Source organism: Tyto alba, unplaced genomic scaffold (assembly GCF_018691265.1).
Source record: "Tyto alba isolate M040663 unplaced genomic scaffold, T.alba_DEE_v4.0 Super-Scaffold_27, whole genome shotgun sequence".
Lineage (NCBI taxonomy): Eukaryota > Metazoa > Chordata > Aves > Strigiformes > Tytonidae > Tyto > Tyto alba.
In genome coordinates this window covers 19,767,561-19,788,206 of record NW_024881301.1, presented here as the reverse complement: position 1 = coordinate 19,788,206, position 20,646 = coordinate 19,767,561, and the positions used below count along the sequence as shown (strand labels likewise).

The window sequence follows — 20,646 nt, the reverse complement described above, 5'->3', positions numbered from 1 at the left end:
CTCAGCATGTGGCAACTTACTCTCAGCAGCTGATGAAGTGAGAGTGGTTTTCATGGGTAGGAGGCAGTATGGGATGGATGCAGTCCTTGAATGCTTTCCTGCTTTAAGGAGGGGAAAATGCATTACAAAGCACGTTAGTGTAATCTTGCCTGGGGATAAGCAAGAACTGGTAAAGGTAATCTTGTTGATAAATGGTAGAGAATTTCTCTTGAGAATTTGTTTCTGTTGCTATTAATTTTCTTTAGTGCAGTTATTGTAGACTGTGTGGCTAGCACTTTAAGATTAGAAAGCTTATTGGAAACCTTTATTCACAGATTATTGTTTGAATTCTTGTAACTTCTTGTACTCAATATTCCCTGAACTGTCCTAGAGATACTGGTGTTTGGGGGGCAGAAATGTGATCTCATATTTTTCCTAGCAGGAGAGAGGTGAACCCATCATTACTTTTGCATGTTTTTTTGATCTCTTCAAAAAGATATCTGATCTTTTCAAAAGAGTGCAGAAGGGATCGACATGACAGTGGTACTGCCACCAAACATAAGTGATTCTAATTGTCCTCCTCCACCTTGCTTTCAGCTGGATCTGTGTGAGAAACTTGAGGGGTCCAGATTGACTTTGCTGAGTAAGAGGTATTAAAACACTCTTTCCACTAGCTGATTTTGTGTGAGGAGGATGCATTGTTGTTTTGGGATGAAATTTTCAAAAGTAACTGTTTAACCTTCATCAGTTTTCACTTAAGTTGCTGACTATGGTTATTCTGTCTCTGACCTTCATCCTGGATCCAGTATTTTCAGGAAGACAGACAAGACTTAACTTTTTTTTCTTGCCTCATGATAGCTTTCTCTCAGATATATACTGTTTTGTTTTGTTTTTTGTTTTTTTTTTTTTTTTTTTTATAAATCTGCTTCAGTGAGTGTCTGTGAAGGAAGTAGCAGCATAAGGGGAAGGAAGGCATTTAAAAAAACCACATACTCTAGTGTGCTATTGAGAAGCATAAAACAGTAGGAAGTTTCCAATATCTGATGATCCTACTTTCTAGAGCACTAGTCAAACATTTCTGTATATGTAGTTGAGATGTTTATCAACCTTACTGGCAAATTGTAAGAATTAACTGAATATTTTTTTTTCCCCTGTGATAGAGCAGAAAGTTCTAAGTGAATCTCGTTAGGTATATATAATCCAGAACAAGAAATGTATTCAGAGATTCCATGTTCTTTGAGATTGTCCTGGGTTGAGTGAGTGGTGGAGTTTTTTGGTGGCAGGGGAGGGGGCTATCGGGGCGGCCCCCTGTGAGAAGCTTCTCGACGCTCCCCCAGCTCCACGTCAGCTCCACTTCTGTTTGGGAAATTGAGCCAATTGGCTGCACCTCTGCGATAACGTATTTAGGAAGGGACGTGGTGACGGGCAGTGGGACTTGTGAGGAGGAGTTGCTGCAGCTGCATGAACACCAAGGTCAGTGGAGGAACGGAGGAGGAAAGGAGGGGGGAGGTGTGCCGGAGCAGAGACCCCCCTGTATCCTGTGGGGAGACGGCAGGGCGGCCCCCCCCTGCCACCCATGGAGATCTATGGTGGAGCAGACGCGGATTTATGGCCTGTTGCTCCTGCTCGGATAATCAAGGTTCTGTGCCCGAAGAAGGCCGGGGTCTCATGGGAAAAGGTAGCCCCGCTGCTGTAATTCAGCGCTGGGAGGATTGCAGCATGCGGGGGAGTCCCACAACGGAGCAGCTCAGGAAGGGCTGCAGCCATGGGAGGGAATCCAGTCAGAGGAAGTTAGTGACCCATGATGGAGCAGTGTGGGGAACGCTGCGGCCCATGGGAGGAATTTAAGTCGGAGAAAGTTTGTGGAGGACTGTCTCCTGTGAGAGGGGGACCACGATGGAGCAGGGGGTAACAAGTTTTGGACACTCCCCTCACCGAAGATGAAGGAAGTGGCAGCGCTGACTGCACCCCCCATTCCCTGCCCCTGCGCCACTGGGGGAGGAGGTAGAGATATCGGGAGCAGAGCTGAGCCCAGGAAGAAGGGAGGGGTGGGGGGAAGGTGTTCTCAAGATGTGGCGATGCCTCTAACTGTCCTACTCTGTTATGTGTTGTTAGTGTCTGTAGTAAATGTATGTTCCTTTTTTCTTCCCCTAATGAGTCTGCCTTTTGCTCGTGACCATAAAAGGGGGATTTTTCCCCATCCCAGTCCTATCTCGAACCCCAAGCCTGGCTCTCTGTCCCTTCTCATTGCCGGAGGGGAAGGGAGAGAGCATTGCTGCATTGTGTTTGGCTGCCAATCAGGCCTAAACCACAACAGAGATAACCTAGTAAGCCCATGAGAAATGCTGACAACTAGCATCTTTTAGTTCCTGAGCCTTCATGTTTGCACCAGGGAAACTGAACTCATACGAGCTGTTGGAAGGTCAAAGTGGGGTAAAGTGTACATCTGTGCCTTTACATTTTTGTGACTAGTACCTAGGAGGCTACAGTTTCTGGTCTTCTATAAATTTAGATTGAGATCAAACCCAGTTTTCTAATAATCTAGGACTTCATATTTTTCTGCTAACACTATGCTCGGTGGTAGCTGAGACATGCATATAAAAAAATAAGTAACTATTCTTGAAATGTTTGTGGTTTATTTTCTTTTCAGTGGAATCTGGCTGAAAATCTATTCCAGCTGTTTTCAACCAAAAAGGACAATTTGGACAGTGAAGTCTGAACAAACAGAAACTGTTTCCTTGGGCTGTGCTGCTCTACATGATAGAAAGCCTGGGTACTGGAAGAAAGAATACATCTTCAAACAAATAGCTGCTGTCAAAACTAGAGTAATGCGGCTTGTTAAACCTGTAGATCCGTGTACAGGTCTTCCATGTAAAAACAAGGAAGCTATGAAGTAAGCAATGCCTTGTCACAAAAGATGTTTACTCAAGAACAATGTACAGAATATTAATGGCTTTGGAAATGCTGGGGGGATATGGAAATGGTGCTATAAAATGCATATCATAATGGGAAAATGCAGTGATAGCCTGTAAATGACCTAGCCTGAGAAACATAAGTAGCAGTTAGTAGAAATTTAAAAATTCTGTTGGAAGCACAGTTTAAGTTTTGTCACTTTGAGAATCTTTTTTTTTTTTTTTTTTTTTTTTTTTAAACACTCTTCTTCCCTCTCAATTCCTAAATTACAGAGCCTGTGGCTTGAGTTGGATAATTGTTCTAAAGGACAAAAATGGAAAGGAACATGTAATGGAGAAGGCTAACCTATCATTTAAGGACACATCTGTTACTATACTTTGGTACAGTACAAATTGGCCATGCATAGACATCCTGTCAACCCTAAAACTATTTGGAGTTATTCCCGTGTTTCCTGACCAAAGCAGACCTGCCAGCAAGAATGGGTGAGTTTTAACATAGGATTTTTGAGGGGGTTTTTGGTGTAACTGGTTGATAATGTGTCTGTGGGTGCTATCTGACCTTAGTTTGATTTAAGTTAATTCTTTTGTGGACAGCCTCTCTGTAGTATTTCTTCCAAAGCCTATGTCCTTTTCTTCATTGGTAGAGCTTTACAGCAAGAAATAGATACAATCCAGCAAGCTATGACATTAATTCATAGGCTAATGTAGCTACTGGCATTCAAGATAAAGACTGATAGGTCCTGCCTTGGAAAGTTGAATCTAAGGCATAGGTACAAATGAGCATTAAACAAACATATAAATCTGAGAGAATTTAATGTGAGACATTTAGATTGGAACAGTTCATCACTCTTTATGTGGCTACAATTAGGTAATCTAACATTTATTTTTTTCTATCTGATAGGTGTGTTTGTGAATTTAGGGAACTTGGTGTTTGGCTGCATGTACATTATAAGTACCTGCATATTTATAAAACATAGTCCACAGCACAATGTGGAATAGTTGTTGTTTTGTAACTTGTGTGTACAATATTTTTCTGGCATTACATTCTTGGAAAAGATGTTTAAATTAGAAGTATGTATTTGAGGTATGTATGTATTTGGTTGCTGTCAAGGCGTTTTCCACATGTCTGTCTTATATATTGTTTTAGTATATGCAGTATCAGCTACATGCTTCTTACACAAAATGCCTAGTGGTAGAGCTCTGAAAAGAGAATTGTTATTCACTTACAAAAACCATGGCTCCTCAAGCAGAAGTAAAGTATTTGCCTAAAAAAAATCATCAAGAGAAGCCTTTTGTTTAAAGTCAGCTAAACAAGTCTTGCAGTCAAATTATATGGGAAATACAGTTGTTTTACCAAGATGATGATACATATGTAGAAAATAGTAACAGAAAATTTCAGACAGGTAATGTATTTATTTCACAGAATCCTAAGTTGTTAGAGCTTGTGAATATACATGAAAGTAATCGTTCCACAAATATCAGACTGTTACTCAGAATGTTAAGACTGTAAGGAGCTAGTGCAGGAACTTTGGGAAAGTCCCTGTATTTATACCAGCCTGACTGACTTAAAGATGGAAAGGGTTGATGTCCCATCCCTGCCCCAAATCTTACAGTTCAAGGTAATGTGACAAAGTTCTTGTTGGTTCCTGCCTTCCTAATAGTGTGTAGTGGAAGGTGGTACTACTGTGATACTCTGTTGGGAAATCTAGGAACAGTTTTGAATATAAGAGTCTAGGTCTGTGAAGGGTTTTAGAAAGAGTTATTTCTCAACTCTGAATAGGTAACACAGACTCCATTTTCTGCTTTTTTACACATCACCAGCCAATAAGAATGCCTGTGAAGTATGAACTTTAGTTAAAGGGTGTATGAAGTGAAATCTCTTTAATTACAGGCAAAATCTAGACATAATTTTCTAAAAAAGGAAAGATTCCTCTAGCAGAAGCTTTTAATTTATTATATGTATGGTTTTAGCCTTTCCTTGGAATTTTACTTCTGTGGAGGAAGAATTTATCTTCTTAGTAGCTTGCTTCATTCTGGCAAATGTTCAGTGATTCCATCTAGTACCAACATAGTATTAAAAGCAAATTATAAAGTAATTCTGTGGCTATTTTGAAATACTGGGCAAGCATGTAAGTTTTTCTTCTTTAAGTAGCTTATTAGGCCATCCTATGGGACTTTTGTTCCTTTTTGTTGTTAGGTGTTGACATCCTGCTAGTATGCTGTAGTTGTTCAGAAGTAGTTTGTGGTTGTGCATGCTGAACGCTTTCAAAACTGTTTTCATCATGTGCTGTTGGTCAGACTTCAGAGTTAAAAATGAAATTAGGCTGAACTTTTACCTAAATAAGGAGACATAGTCTTGTTGCTACATTTTGTATATTCTTTTTAAAGACCTCATCGACGTTCTTTAATTGCTGAATACTGTCTTGCTAACCTGACTGAAAGTAGTGCAGCAGTTGGTGCTGATAAGCTTGTCCAGCTCTTCAGTCTGAATCCAGGACTCTTAGTAGGACTTTGGAAGGTAAGATAACGTTTTGTTTCAATACTTTATTATGACTTGAAGAAAAAGATTTTTCTGTCTTGTGGTTTGGGATTTTGGGAGTTTTTTCAGGTTCTTTTGTTGTTTAATTTTTTTTCCATCTTCCTTTTTTTTTTTGTTGGATTTTAAAAGAGCTTGTCTGGCCTAACAAGGAAATACAGGTAGGGACAGCTAGTTGATGATTTATTGCATTCTGAAGAGCTGTTGCAGGAGTGTCTGTACTTTTAAAAAAAAATCCACCTCTAATTAAAAGAACAATTATGTATCACAGTACATTAGATACTGTACTGATCTTATTTCTGTGTTCAATTGCATTTAATTTGCAGTCTTCACATGCCAAACTTTGATATCCTAAAGACATTTTAAATAGAATGGTTTGAGGAGAGATGTGCTTTTTCCCCTGAGTCATGCCTTGCCCTGTCCCCATCACTCAAAGTGATGAATTCCCACAAGGGATCTTTGCTAGTTGTTTCCTTTAATCCACATCACCAGGTAGTCGTACCATGCTCCAGCAGTAGGAATGCTGTAAATCGTGGCCTTTTGGGGATACTGAATTCTTAGTATTGAGTGTCTAGGTTAAGAGGGGTTAGTCTCTGTAGGCTGTGCATAGAGATCCATGTCTTTAGAGAGCAGTGCGGAACATCTGAAGTAGACTTCTACTGTAAAGGAATCTGTATTTTTGCACCGAATACACTGGGACCTAGGTGTCTGCCTGAAGTTGCATATGGTCAGGTGCTATGGAAGCCTATCTCAGGTGTTCTGCTCTTGGACTGAATTCAGAAGTATCAGCCCCTTCTTCCTTCCCCAGCCATGTTAATGACGTAGACTTACCTTATTTGGCACTGGCAAGGAACTTCCCTCAGGAAGCCTGTGAACAGTTGCTCTACACTATGTCTCGTTTCCAGCTGGAAATTCTTGCTACCTCAAATGTGCACAATCACCAGAAGAATTGTTTAAAACCACAGAGGGAATATTTGCTTCACTCTTACTTAAAGGTGTCCATTTCCTAGAAAACTTGAGACTGGCTGATCTACAGGAGCCTATTATGGGTTATCTCAGTCAATTAAAAGCTCCAATAAGTTAACAGCCATTTATTTTGTATCTTCACAAGTTTAGTAGATTGGTGTCCCTGTGACATTGTCCCTATGGTCTTGCTAGCACATTACCCCATGCCATGCTTGGAAAGAGAACTCTTTCAGCACCTGGAAACAGTTCAATCATAACTGAGTTCCACAAAGTTGTTAAGCATTGAATGTCTCGCTCCAGTAGATTTTTCCTGCTTACTTTTCTGAACAGCTGTTCTTATTCTCTGTGTGGGCAGAGTAACATTACGCAGTTAACTGTAGATGGGTGTAATAATCATAAATGCCACACATCTTGTTTTTTTTACACATATCTTAGCTGCATAGCAGAAATTGTTTATGCTAGTAGTTTTGACAACCAAGGACAGGATATGTGGGCCTTCTGGTATTTGGATACAGAAAGACTGAGAACTTTTATAGCTGTAGTTTTGCACTACAAAAGTACAGGAGTAGCTAAAAAAAAAAAAAGTTTGAATAGGGGATGTCATTTTCTATTTGGTAACTCAGAGATATGAGGACAATAATAGACTGCTAGTGGTGAATAATTTTGCTATTGATTTACGTGTTTGCATATGTAGGACTTTAAAATGCATTTTTATTTAAAACAAAACAAAAGGAGCTGAAATCTTAGAATCCTGTGCTTTTGAAGTAAATAGATACTTTTGGCTCTCTTTAGTTCTCGCACTGAGCACTGAAGTTTTCTTTGAGTTACATAGGCCTATAGAAGGCATGTTTTACCATTTTCCCAGGAGTACATAATCTGGTGAAGGCATCTGGGGGTTTTACTTTGAAATTCAATATTTCTACTGAATAGCTCTGTATTCTTCACGGATGTTAGCCCTCTTTGCATATAGTTCCTTACATATGAAAATCAGCTTGATGCTTAGGTATTTAGTAGCTGGGAGTAAGGCCTGTTTGACTCTAGGTATCTGGTTTAAAGTGGTAAGTAGAAGCTAGAGAAGTACAATTCATGGAATGCTGCTGATAACTTTTGCCCTGGCATAGCTAGTTTCCCTCCATTTCCCCATAATATAGAAATGCTGTCATCTTTTACATGTATTCTGTGCTCCTGTGAAAAGACAGCAGTTATAGGAGTCCAAGTGTTAAAGCAAGCCATTACTCTCATGACTACGGTAACTGACAGAGTAATAAGCAACAGCATTTATCTATGAATTTTAATGCTTAGGAAGACCTTGTGAAAAAATATTTCCAGATGAAAATAAGTCAACTTTAATTAACTTTTCAGGAGAAAAATGAAATTGCTTTTGTTATGGCGAGTCTTCATTATCATCAACTTCTTGAGAGAAGCACTTTGGGTTCTGCTACTGTGTAAGTTTTGGTTTCTCCTTTGCGGGTAATAAAGATAATCTTTTGAATAAAGCACTGAGTTTTGCAGTTAAAATTGGCTGCTTGTAAGAGGTTTATACTTAGGCACTAATTAACTATTCTTGTTTAATTTAACCAACAGTTCTGGTAACTATATACAAAGCTGTAGAAGTAGTTTCATACTAAAATGTTGCCATTGTTACGCTATTAAGGAGATAATTTAGTCATAAGTGTACTAGTACTTGCTGTATTGAGAAAGTTAGAAATACATTGCCCATACTTTCTCCCTTTTCAGAAGCAGTCATTTTATTCCTACTTCTGTCTGAAAGACCTAGAAAAGAGGGAGACATTTTAGAAAGTAGAAGAATAATCTTTAGCTGTGCAAGAGGGGAGAAAAAAATTCTAATAAACTCGTAAGGTGCCTGCGTTTATCATTAAGTCCTATTGAAAAATGAGCTGGATTTCCTATGAAGTATTTGTGTATATGTGTATATTTCAGTGTATGATATAATACCTGTTTATACACTATAAACTGTTTTAAAAGATGGAGTTTTTTAGCTTTAGAGGATGATTTGAGGGATTTATTTCTCCTCAGCCCACCCCTCAGCTTTCTGCTCAGATACTGTTGTATCTACTGATAGCATTCTGTGCCCTCTATAACTTAGTATGACTCTTTTCACACAGGAGGTGAAGAGTTAACACCATCTCCCTTACTGTCAGATAGGATCCTATGTAGGAGCTGCTCTGTTGCCTCTGGGATTTGGGCTTTTCTGGTCATTTGTGTGCAGTAGTTTCTTGTTTAGGTTAGGCACAGACAAAATTATTCAGTAACTGCTATTCCAGAGAAGTCTGTAGCTAGTTGGCTTTTAGATTTTTAGTTAAGCTGTTGCATTTTTTTTTGTGTAAACAAGTCCCTATTTTGGAGTTTAACAGATGTACCTTTTAAAGTTGACTGCCATATTTTCTGCCTTTGGTTGGGCCGTACAGCTGATTAGAAGTATTAGACACTGTATTAGCTTAAAGGAAGTATGATGAACTAGAGAAGTTTGATTTTCAAAAGCATTAATAATAAAGAAGAAAATATAACTTTTCTAAGAAGAAATTTTTTCCCCCTCATATAACCTTTCCTAAGATGATCGTCTCAGTGTAGGGCTATTTACTGTATCTCTTTCTATTAAGTCATTCCCCCTTGCTTAATTCAATTGTTACTATTTTCTTAAAGTCAATATACCCTTCCGCCTCATAAACCTGTATTGGATGATGTTGACCCAGAATATGGACTGCACGACTACAACCTACATCTTGATATGCACAGTGGGAGCTGTGCCTACCTGTGTGGAACTTTCAAGGGCCTCTTCTGCAGAAAAGGTAGAGTTGACAGAACAGTAATGTCTTCTTTTAAAATGATCCCTGCTGTTTCATTTTCCCTCTTATATGCAATATCTCTGTTTTAAGGTGAGAAACTCAAATGGATTTTTAAGAGTAAGCTCTCTTTCTTTTGTGTGATTTCTTCATATCTGCATGGTGTGTTGTGTGGTGTCATAAACTTGCTCTGTATGAAGCCTGCCTGCTATTGTGCTGACATACTGTCAGGCCTGAGATGTAAGTTCTGCGGATTGTCAGGATATTTTCATTTGGCTCAGTGCTGAGTTAATAAAGCAGTGGCACACCTTTTGGTGCAGGTTTATGTTTCTTCCACTTGTATCTATAAGGGAGAGTGAGTTTGTCCTCACACATTTTGGAGACCTGTTTCTGTAGATTTCTTCTCAAGTATACTTTAGGTGTATTGGCAGGTTAAACATTTAAATATATTTGTGGAATATACTGTGAAGTTTAAGATTGATAGCTTTTATTTAGTTCAATATAAGGTTGCCTATTCAGACATCATTTCATTGTGTGATAAAGAATTTCAGTGATTGTTTTGAACTGTGCTGCTTTTTTTTTTAAGTTCTTAGCATTTATTTTAATGAGATGTGACTGACTATCCTTGTTATTCATGTATAGCCCAATTTAATAATTCTACTAGGGTTTTGCAAAATACATAGGTGATCTCTCTGTTGACTTAACTTCAACACAGTCCTGCCTACAGCTACACAACTGTCTTTCTGCCAGCAGAGACAGATTAAAATATTAAACTTAAAATTAAACAATTAAAATTAAGTACTGTAAATTAATTATTGCTCCCCAGTATTGTTGTGATAACAGTACTAATGAGCCTTCTGTTGATTTCAGAAAATACTGTTTTCGATGAAGACAGTAGAGGGCACTGTTATCAGGCTTGAGTGGTTTTAGTGTTAGAATAAATTTCCTCATGACTTTTTTTTTTTTTTTAAATTTGTATTTGATGACTCCAAGAAAAGTAATTTAGACTGTAGCCTTATTCACAGTGTGGATGGAGTGTTGTAGTCCTTTGAATTTGAAACATACATGGGTTTAGATTCCTGAAAATCTCCAAGCTTGAAATAAAGGAATACTTATAAGGGTAAAAAATCAGTGAAATGTTATGCATGCAGCAATAGAAATCTTTCCAGAGGTGTAATTCTCTACCCTCATAAAAAAATTATTTTGTAAATTGGCCAGATGGTATTTTTGTTTGTTTGTTTTTAGGTGAATGTCATGTTTTGTTTTCTAAAATAAGAATTCTATCCTAACAATACAGCTGTACAAGAGAAAGCAGTATGTGGCACATTTTCTTTGTTGGTATCACTTGTTTGCTGCTTAGAAGCTAGTTCTGGTAAAGATTAAGTTGATGTTTATGCAAATTGTAACAAATGTCCAGGAGCTACAGTTGTGTTTTATGATCATGAGTGTTTTCTGAACTCTTTTGGTTTTGTGTCCTTCAGCTGTGTGACAGCAGCTAGATTCTGCTCTCACAGCACATCAGCCAGCTGAAGCCATGGTTCTGCAGGCTATAAGCTCATTTGTCATCTAGTTCCTTCCATGTACTCGCACAATAATTCCTTTTGGAAAATGTTTGATTTCCTCCATAATTTGTGTTCAGAAATGATGTAGTGAGGCATCTTATGGCTGTCTGCTGTCACATATCTTCACAGTAATTTGTTGTTCACTTTGCTCCTTCTGGTAAACATGGGGTTTCTGAATATGGCCAACAATGTATGTTTGTCCAAGCTGGTTATACTTGATGGTCTGCGCTTTGTTTTTAGGCTCCATTCTAATGATACTCTTTGTCCCATTCTCTGGGCGGGCTCTAAAGCATGGAGGTCTCCGACATAGCGAGAGATCTTGATATTTCTTAAAATTCTCTACCCAATCCAGATTTATTTTAAATTGAGGATGTGACATGCCAATGGTAGTTTCCACAACCAGAGACACAGATTAGTTGTCAGCTATTATACTGGGGGTTTTACTTCTTTATTTGCATCCATTAGAAAGCTGTAGACACTCCTAGGTTATCAGGGAATGCCCATTTGTTATTCTGCAGAATAACTGATTTATTTGTTCACGTTTAGTTTTATTTTTGTGTGTTTTTTTGTTAGTGTTCATTAATGTTGTGCTTCATTTTGCTGCTCTATTTTAAATTCTTTCTGCAAAATTCTTAACGTTAAATTAAAAAAGCTATATGACACTTCATTGAGCCAAGTGGATGGAGTATATGTGGCTTCAGATCTTTCTTCTCTTATTAATACTTGCATTGCAGTAACTAGCTGTTTTGCCACTGTTCTGGCTGTTTTTTTATCATTTTATTTTATGCTACCTTCCATTTAAACAGAATTGGTAATATGGTCTTGTTGACAGATACTGTAGGGTGAATGTGCTAAATATTTTCAAATTGAATTGAAAGTATTAGAAAACTTTTCTTTTTTTCAGGAAGCTGTGACAGGCTTTTCATATGACTCGATAGAAGCCATGAATACTCTATCTAGCTTTTTAATAAACATTCTTGAAATGTATTTACCTAGGTTTTCAACTTTTTAAGCATAGCTTTGTAGCCATATGGTAGCCTAAGCTTTGGCTTTTTGGTGTTATTCCTTGTTGATGTAAGTTGATGTGTTGTGCCTGCAAAATGTAATGGGATGGTATTTGTGTGTTTGGAGAGCTTTTAAGATTTGTTAGTAAACGTTTGAAATGCCTGATGTGATGCTTTTGCCTGACCTTGAAGACTGGTTTGCAAGTTTAAATGACCATTTCAGCATGGTAAGGCTGGTTGTTGCCAGCAAAATTAATGTTAAGAACAGCCTTCCCTGTGAAAATAACAGTCAAATTACAACTTGCAACAAAGGCTTGGTTTGCACAACAAACTTGCTTGACTTTTAGCTAAAATAAGTGCTTTTGAACTACTGGGCTATTTGTTTCTTTCCCTTGAGGTTTGTCTACATGATATATGTTCTCTATATTGGTATTATCTTTATTTGTAAATATTTGTTCCCTATAACCTATACTGATTAAAGGGCTGCTTTGCTGCTATATGTGTCTTGCATAAACTCTAGACTGTAGATATTATAAAGGAACAATGAAATGAATTCTAGACCAGGCTGAAGAAAGCCCTGTCCAATTTGCTTTCGCTGTGTTTCCTTTGTTATGTTTAACATAGTTTGCCCTGCCCTTATCTCCACTGACTGGGATGAGGAAGAGGAGATTTCAGTATTTAGCATTTAGGCTTCTTGCTAATTTCTAGGCATACTTTTTTTTTTTTTTTTTTTTTTTTCTGGATATGAGGACTGCAATGGAGCTTTTATATATATTAAAAAAAAAAAAAAAAAAGACTGGATTAACTAACCCGTGAATGATTAGCCTTCAGATTCCTGATACGTGTCACCTATTTCATTCTGGTTTAAAGTTAAGAAGTAACTGCAGTAGGGGATGTATGACTTACACCTTAGCCAGGTGACCCATCTAGCAATGCAGCAGTTCATGTTATTAATGCCATGCAATAACAGTGATGTCCTGGACTTCATAAATATATTAGCAGTATGCTTTTTTTCAATCTGTTTTTATTCCATTAAAATTTTCCTTTGGTTTGAATGAGTGAGAGGAATAGCTGCTTCCATTCAAATCTGAACTGCAGATAACTGAATAGTCCTTTGGAAAAAGTGCTTGTTGACTGATGTTGTTTAAAGTCTCTTGTGTAAAAGCTTTAAATGTGGGCTTCCAGCATCCACTCGGTAAAGCTTGACTATTTATCTAAAATACTTTTATTGTGAATGAAATCTTGTCATTTGTATTTGATTTACTGAGGTTTGGAACAGAACCGTTTGGGTAGATATAAACTTAATAGCCTTTTTTGCACTTTGAGCTGGATCCTGAAAGTGAATTCTGCTTACATTTTCCTCACTGAGTTCTCTGGGACTTCACTGCAAAGACAGTGGGTATCACTGTCGGAGTGATGCATTTTCCTTCAATCACACAAAATATTTCCAGGGTGTAGTCATGTTGGTTTCACTGTATTCATACTCCTATTCCAGACAGTGTCTGTACTGAAAAACCTACTGTTTCTGTCCTCTGTCATGTGTTTGGCTGCTGCTTTCTCCACACAGTAAGTATTCTTTGGACTTCCTGCTTGAGTGATGTTTTTCCAGCATTGGTTTGCAGCCAGGCATCTCTTGGGAGTTGCCTGACTCCACAGTACCAACTCAGAGAAGTTTCTGGCTTCTCTGTTAAACTGTGGGGTCTCTTTCTCTGTCACTTGGCCCACAGCTGTCTGCCTGCAGCAGCCACCAGGCAAAGGTGCTTGCTGCTCTTTCACAAAGGCTTTAGCTTTTTAACTCAAAGCCAGCCTTTCTGATGTCGCTTCTTCTGTCAGCCTCATGCTGCTACTTGAGCTTGACTGAAGAACCACCACAGGAAAAACACTTCCCTCTTTTTTCATCTTTGCCACTTGCATCTTAAACCTATACAATACCCTTCAGTTATCATTTTACCATCTAGGGTTTGTTACTGGATCCTGACAAGCAGTATTTTCCTGGGAATTCCTTTTCTCCTTTCCTGTCTGTCTCCTGTCGATGCTAGATACTTAGTTCTGTTCCCTTTTTTTTTTCCTTTGTTTTTTTCTTTGAGGTCTCGTGTGCTTTTATTTGCTCTAAGAGAGTACCTCTTGTTCAAGGAAATTTGCCTAAGGAGTGTCGTACTAAGAAATCTGCTTGTGTTATGATGTGATGCATTTTTTTTTTTTGTAGTCGGAGATCTTATTTGTTATGATGTACTCCAATTATAATTAGACTGTTGGACTTCCAGGTTAACTTTCATCCTCCAATAACAAGGGTAAAAAGAACAATTAAAAAAAGTTGATGTCTGCTGGGGGGAGAGGAAGGCAGACCGAAGAAATATGGTTATGTGTAGTAATAAAATTAAAAAAAAAAAAAAAGCACAAAGAAATCTTAATAATTCTGTCAGAAAATAAAAGCCTTTGGAAAGCTATTTAAAAAATGAACAAATCCATAATTTAAAGACTTGATGCAAATCAAGGCATACTGCTTGTCAGTTTAAATGCAATATATTTTACAGGGAGGACTGATAGTCATCCTTAGACCCCGTTGCATAGGAATATTGTCCTGGTTTGGGCTGAAATAGAGTTCCTGTTTGTTTTAGTAGCTGGAGGAGTGCTGCAGCACAGAGACCCCAGGGGCTCCCCAGGTCCCAGTGCCCTCACCTGTGTGCGGGGGCGGGGGGAGCACAGCTGGAGGGCTGGGCCCCGATTGGCCGATATCCCGTGTCATGTGACACTGTGCTCACTATATAAAGGCGGGAGTGGGCCGGGAGGGGCTCCCACTTCTGGGAGTGTGGCTGTGGTGCCTTTGTGTTGGGGATCCCCAGCTGGGAGCAGGCGGGTGTCGGTCTGTGGGAGGTGAGCAGCTGTATTGTACGTTACCCGCTGATCCTGCTGTCAGCGTGTTGTTCTGTTACTGTTATTAAACTGTTTTTATCTCAACCCGCGAGTCTCCCTTTGCCCCTCCGATTCCCTCCCCGTTCCCAAGTGGGGGCGAGGGTGGGTGAGCGGCTGCGTGGTGTTTAGCTGCTGAGCAGGCTCAAACCACAACAAATATTTAAGTTACCAGACAGAGCAGAGAGATTTGGGAAAAAAAAAAAGGCAAGGGGGAGGTATCTCATAATTTCTTTCCTGTGTTATGTGTTGAGCTTGACTTTTGGGGAGTGGGCAGTGATGAAGCCACTGGTGGCATGAAATTGAAATATTGAACGTGGAAGTTGCTCCTTGCATCCTTGTGTAAGTCCTGTAGGTGGCATTCAGATTTTTATACTCAAATATACCAATGTTTTTTTTTATCTGCTGCTTCTACTGTGGATCACAAAATTAAAGCCCCGAACTGTGACTTAAATTCTCTGTAATATGCTTGATATCTAGCTGTTGGTGTATGTCAGGGTTCCTTATTGGTGAGCAGGAGGAAACTAGAGAACATTTACAGTGTACTTGGGCTTAGTTTGATTTGTAGGAGTATAATGTTATATATTGTCAATATTTTCAGGTGACATTGCAAATGGGTATTTGAGGCTCACAGTTGTAAGCATAGAGGATAGTATGAAGCACTTGCCTCTTACTGGAAGACTTGGCTTATCCTGGAAAACAGATGTGTTTAAAGGCAATGTAAAGGTCAGTCAGAAATATTTTTTGTTTCTGGAAATGCTTATCTCAAAACTGAATTATATTTATGCATCTTAAGTATGATAATTTGAAAAAAAAAAAAACCAAGTTTTTATTTGTGGAAGGTGTCTGTAGCTAGAAAATAATCTCAATTCAGATATTACAAAAGTGATATGAATTTTGAGGAAAAAAAGTTCTACCCTTTTTCTCCTAGAGTCTAGATTACATGATAGACCCATTATGCATGTGTGATGACTCCAGTGCTTTCTGCTCAGCAAACATATTGTGACTGACCAGCACTGCTTGGAAATGCTGGACAAAAAATGCACTGCAGATGTGAGGGGTTTTGGTTTTTGTTTTTGTTTTTTTTTTTTTTTTCAGGTAATAAGTCTTGAACCCCTGGAAATATGAAATACTCTGCAGTTCTGTTGTAGCATGTATGTGTGATGAAATTCAGAAACTGTTGGAAAATGTTAAAATGCCAATGGACACGGGCAGAAACTACAGTCCACATTCATGCAGTCAGCAGCTAGCTCTTGAGTCATGTAAATGGGTCAGCTGGATTAACTGTGTTTTAGAGGAATTCTCACTTGTTCTCTTATATATAATTCCTAAAAGAATGATTTTAAAGAAAATCTGGGAGTCGTTCTGTAGATCTTGCAATAGTGGTGAACGCGTATTTTTAAATGTACTTCAGCTGCATGAATATTTCAGAAGTACCAAAAATTCTGATATACGTCACCTAAGCACCACTGAAAAATGATCTGGTTCAACGTTTGATTTCAATTTTGGCACTTATATTGAAAAAAGGAAAAATTATTAAAACTTGTTCCTGCTAATCCTCCATAAGCATGAAATGGAGTACTGTTTGATAATATTTTGCTCATAGACATTCACATATTTGTTTTTTACTTTATAGTGTCAGCCGATTTTTCTATGCAATGAGGAATATAAAATTTATCTTAAAATTTAGTAATCTACTGGTACCTGTTGGGAACATCAACTACAGTTGAGCTTGAATTACAGTTTCTATTCAGTCCTCCCTCTCTAATTGCTGATAGCATTTTTTTTTTCTTCAAATTCCTTGTTTGCATACTGACCAGTTTGTTCACTTGCATTTTTTTCTCAGTTTGTGCTAAACTTTATTGAGTTGGGCTTTTGTTTTCAGAAGAACAACAAATCCTTCCCCTATGTGTTTTAATAAAAAATACTGCATGTTGGTAATGAGAAGGAATTTAAGCTAAACGGAAAATGCTTTTAGGGCAATTGTTTACCATCTTTTTTTAATTGCCGTGAATGTTAATTGAGAACCATAATGCAGAATAGGTGCTTTTTTGAAGCTTCTGAAAAATTTTAAACTTGAATTAGTTTGTTTTATAATTTTAATTTTATTTTTATTGTGTATCCCACTAAATTCCTTAGAACTATTTGCATGGTTAAAGTTAGTGGGGTCTTAGCACATAATTACAGAATAAGCTTCATTTGCTTGAAAAGCATATGGTGTGAGGTAGGAAATCTTGCTGCTCTGTTGGACAGATATCAGAAAATTAAGGTTCCAGTGAGACCTTATTGTGGCCTTTCAATATATAAAGGGAGCTTATGAGAAAGACTGACGGAGACTTTTTACCAAGGCTTGTAGTGACAGGACAAGGGACAACAGTTTTAAATGGAAAGAGGGTAGATTAAAATTGGATATTAGGAAGAATATTTTTTTTTTATGATGAGGGAAGTGAGGCACTGGCCCAGGGTGCCCAGAGCAGCTGTGGCTGCCCCCTCCCTGGAAGGGTTCAAGGCCAGGTTGGACAGGGCTGGGAGCCCCCTGGGCTGGGGGAAGGGGGCCCTGCCCGGGGCAGGGGGGGTGGAACGAGGTGATCTTTAAGGTCCCTTCCAACCCAAAATATTCTATGATTCTACATTATTTGCAGCTGCTTGGCAGAATTTTTGATTCCATGAAAATAATCATGAGTACCACATAAAAATCTGGGAAATTAACTGTCAGAGGAAACAGAGATATGGCTCTAGTCTTTAGTGTAGCTCTGTTTTATGTGCTTACAGGGTAAGTTGTACTGAATATTTGTTTCTAGGAAAAAATAAATAATAACAATTTTTGTTTTAAACCCCTCATTTTGTGGTGAGAGATTGCACATGTCAACACATAGCTGTGGGTAGAATTCAATTTGGCTTTTAACATAAATCTCTCAAACTTTTAAAACATATGAAGGCCAAATGAAATTAGCCATAGCAGCTGAACCCACCACTACTTTGAATTTATTTTAATTTTGTCCAATACTCTAAGGAAGAAGGGCTTTTTTTTAGTAATTATGGGGTTTTTAATAAAAAATTAATTGCTGAAGTACAGATAGTTGGAAATACATGGAAAAAAAAAAAAAACAAAAAAACTAACACTCAAGGCCACCCTGCTTTATTTCTCTTAATTGGCCTTTGATGAAAGGTATCAGACCAGAAAATAGCAATTCTTTCTTGTTTCAAGTAAATCTATAGCTTGTATAAGTTATTAAATGATCATCAGATTTGGTTTCAATTTTGTATTTTCAGCAGAGTCTACACTAACAAATTCAGTTTATGCCATATGCTCTGTATTGTTTAACTGAAGTACAGTAACAGTGAAAGAAATGCTATAAGCAATGGAAGCACAACTATGTATCGTTCTAAGTTAATTGGCAAGGAATAGGTGATGTTGGTTTGTTTATGCTTTTGAAGCATATGATACTTCTGGAAGTAATGCATATATAGAGCATAATTAAGATAATCTGATTCATTTAGTGATTCAGAACTCATGAGAATAGGTAACAGCTGATATTAACAATGACACATAACGTATATGCTTTTAAGGCATGTGTGAAGGCATCAGTTTGCAAGTGCCCTAGAATTCGTATCCTGCCTTTGGCATTATAAAATGATGTGTAGCGTTGTAAAGAAATATTTTCAAGAATTTTTAAAAGCAAGATTTATTTGGAGGGTAGAAAGATATATTAATATTACCTTTATAGGAATTGAAGCTTGCAGTCATTCAAAAAGTACTGTATACCTTTAATTTATAGCTGCCATATGAGGTTAATTGTGTGTGTACACTGCCTTGAGAGTAGTCTCTTTGGGTATCTTTGCAAACATTGCTGCATTCACACAAGTTAGCACCTGAGTTCAAACTTAAGTTTCTTTCTCATATTTAAAGGGCTATCGTTACTTAAATAGTAAGGTAACTAATAGCTGAGAAACACAGACGTTAAAGGCTTAAAAAAATGTTCAAGAAATATTGTCAGGTTTAGGTTGATTACCTTCTGTAGTACAGTTTTTGATGTCTGTAGGCTGCAATTCAGATTCCTGTAGGAAAGCTCTAAATACTCATTTGTTGCTTTGCAGTAGTCAGTGCAGCACTATCAATTATATTTTGAGTTTTTAGCCTTCATACACCAAATTGCTCTCTGAACCCTTGATATTTCTCCTGAAATCAGGGACAGGTCTACTTACTATGCCATGGCACAGGGAAATAATCTCTTCTGCTTCTGTTTGTAGGACTGCTATGTGATGGACGTTACTCTCTTGGATGAAACTGGAAAGCCCTTCTGGTGTTTCAGTGCCCCAGTCCACATGGAACTGTCCTCCAAGGCATCCTGCCTTTTTGACTATATGGGTCATACCTATACCACAGATTATGCAGATTCAGAGGGTAAAGTCAGTGTTGAATTGGTATGGTTGGAAGAAACCAAGGAGTATTTTATAGTCAATTTGGTGCTTTATATAAGCACCAAAAAGGTAAATAACTGGTATGGAACAAATTATTGACTTAATTAGGTCACTAATTTCCTTGCTTAAAAAAAAAAAAAGGCAAAAAACACACTAAACTTTTGATGTTTAAAATTTATAGCAATGAATAAGACTGTTCCTGCAAGTTTTTCGTTAACAAGTGCAATTGCATATTTTTTTTTTTTTTAATTGGCATTGGAGAGATTGAAGAGACATATTGATATAAATGAATTTTTTTCTTCTCTGTTGAACATCACTTGGTTAGTCTGTTTCTGGTACTGGGTATATTGAAATTATTTTCAGGAATATTTTTCTGTATACATACTTGTTACTATGGCTTACGGTTAACAAATTACTTCTTGTGAGAGCCATACTGTGAAGATGCCTTACCTTATGTAAGCTACACTGTTTTTGAGAACATTGACTTTTATGCCTAGTAGTAAAACAGCGTGTGTGCTGTTCCATTCAGATTTGTTAGAGGGTTATTGGTAAATAATAGCTTTTGACAGGTTTTGTTAAATACAGAAATACTTCTTTTTTTCAGAAAATACTTCACTTGAATCCTAGTAGAGGATTTAAAAGGTAGACAGGAAGTCACACATCTGAACAATATGGCAGTTAAGGCATTTGTTAAGAAAATCACATATAATATCTATTGTGAGATTTCTTTAAATTTCTGTTTGCTCTGTTTTCCCATATTTAACCTTCTGTCTGAGTCTAGATACTTGCCTCACGTATTGGCCTATGAATAAGCGTCCCAATTATCAGCACAGCTGAGTTCATATCTGCTCATAAGGTACTTAACATTCAGTTGGTTTGGAAACAGTGCATATATGATACTGCTTATCTAACATTAAATATTCATATAAAAATTGAATGTTTGTGCCTGATCTTTCAGATTCCTTGAAGTAACTTTAGGACTAAATCTTCTACTCCCTGTATAAAAAATAAAATAAAATGACATGAGATTGGGACTCCAGTGTCATTACATAGCATGTTATAAGTCATAGTATATTGTTGAGTTCTGTGACTTTATTATGATAGTGATTTCCTTAAAAATAATTCCTCTCTTTATTCATTTAAGTACATTAATTGGTTCATTCAAGCAATGTTTATGTGTAAACACTTGTGCTCTATACTACAGAGACAGTAGAAGATCTATACTGCAGTGGTAGGGTTGTTTCTTAAAGTAAATGTCAAAGATAATACAATTAAGGCTGATTCAGTTCTAGTTTGACTTGTATAACCTTGCCTAATGAAGAAACCGAAACATTTCTGTGTTTGGTGGTTAGCCAGTGCAACAAGCATGATCAGATGCATTCTGTCTCCTTTCTTACTGACTGCTGATGGTGACTGTGATTCATTGAAGTAATATCAATATTTTAACAAGTGGACTGGGTGTGATGAATATCTGAAATTCATGCTGCACAGGCAAGTGGCCAGTCAAGATTTTGTTTTGCCTGAAGTTAGACTTTGAGGCACCACCTTTAG

General features: G+C 37.6%; 1 protein-coding gene across 1 annotated transcript in view; it reads left to right on the top strand.

Annotated features, from left to right (window-relative positions):
* Positions 1-20,027, top strand: part of FBXO15 (F-box protein 15) — a 28,188-nt gene extending 8,161 nt beyond the window's left edge. Inside the window, exons 4-10 of the mRNA XM_033010694.2 lie at positions 2,630-2,872; positions 3,165-3,374; positions 5,280-5,409; positions 7,756-7,838; positions 9,058-9,203; positions 15,275-15,399; positions 18,925-20,027. Coding sequence (XP_032866585.1) covers positions 2,630-2,872; positions 3,165-3,374; positions 5,280-5,409; positions 7,756-7,838; positions 9,058-9,203; positions 15,275-15,399; positions 18,925-19,194 — 1,207 coding nt within the window. The 3' untranslated portion in view covers positions 19,195-20,027. The remainder of the gene's footprint in view (positions 1-2,629; positions 2,873-3,164; positions 3,375-5,279; positions 5,410-7,755; positions 7,839-9,057; positions 9,204-15,274; positions 15,400-18,924) is intronic.
* The last annotated feature ends 619 nt before the right edge of the window (positions 20,028-20,646 follow it).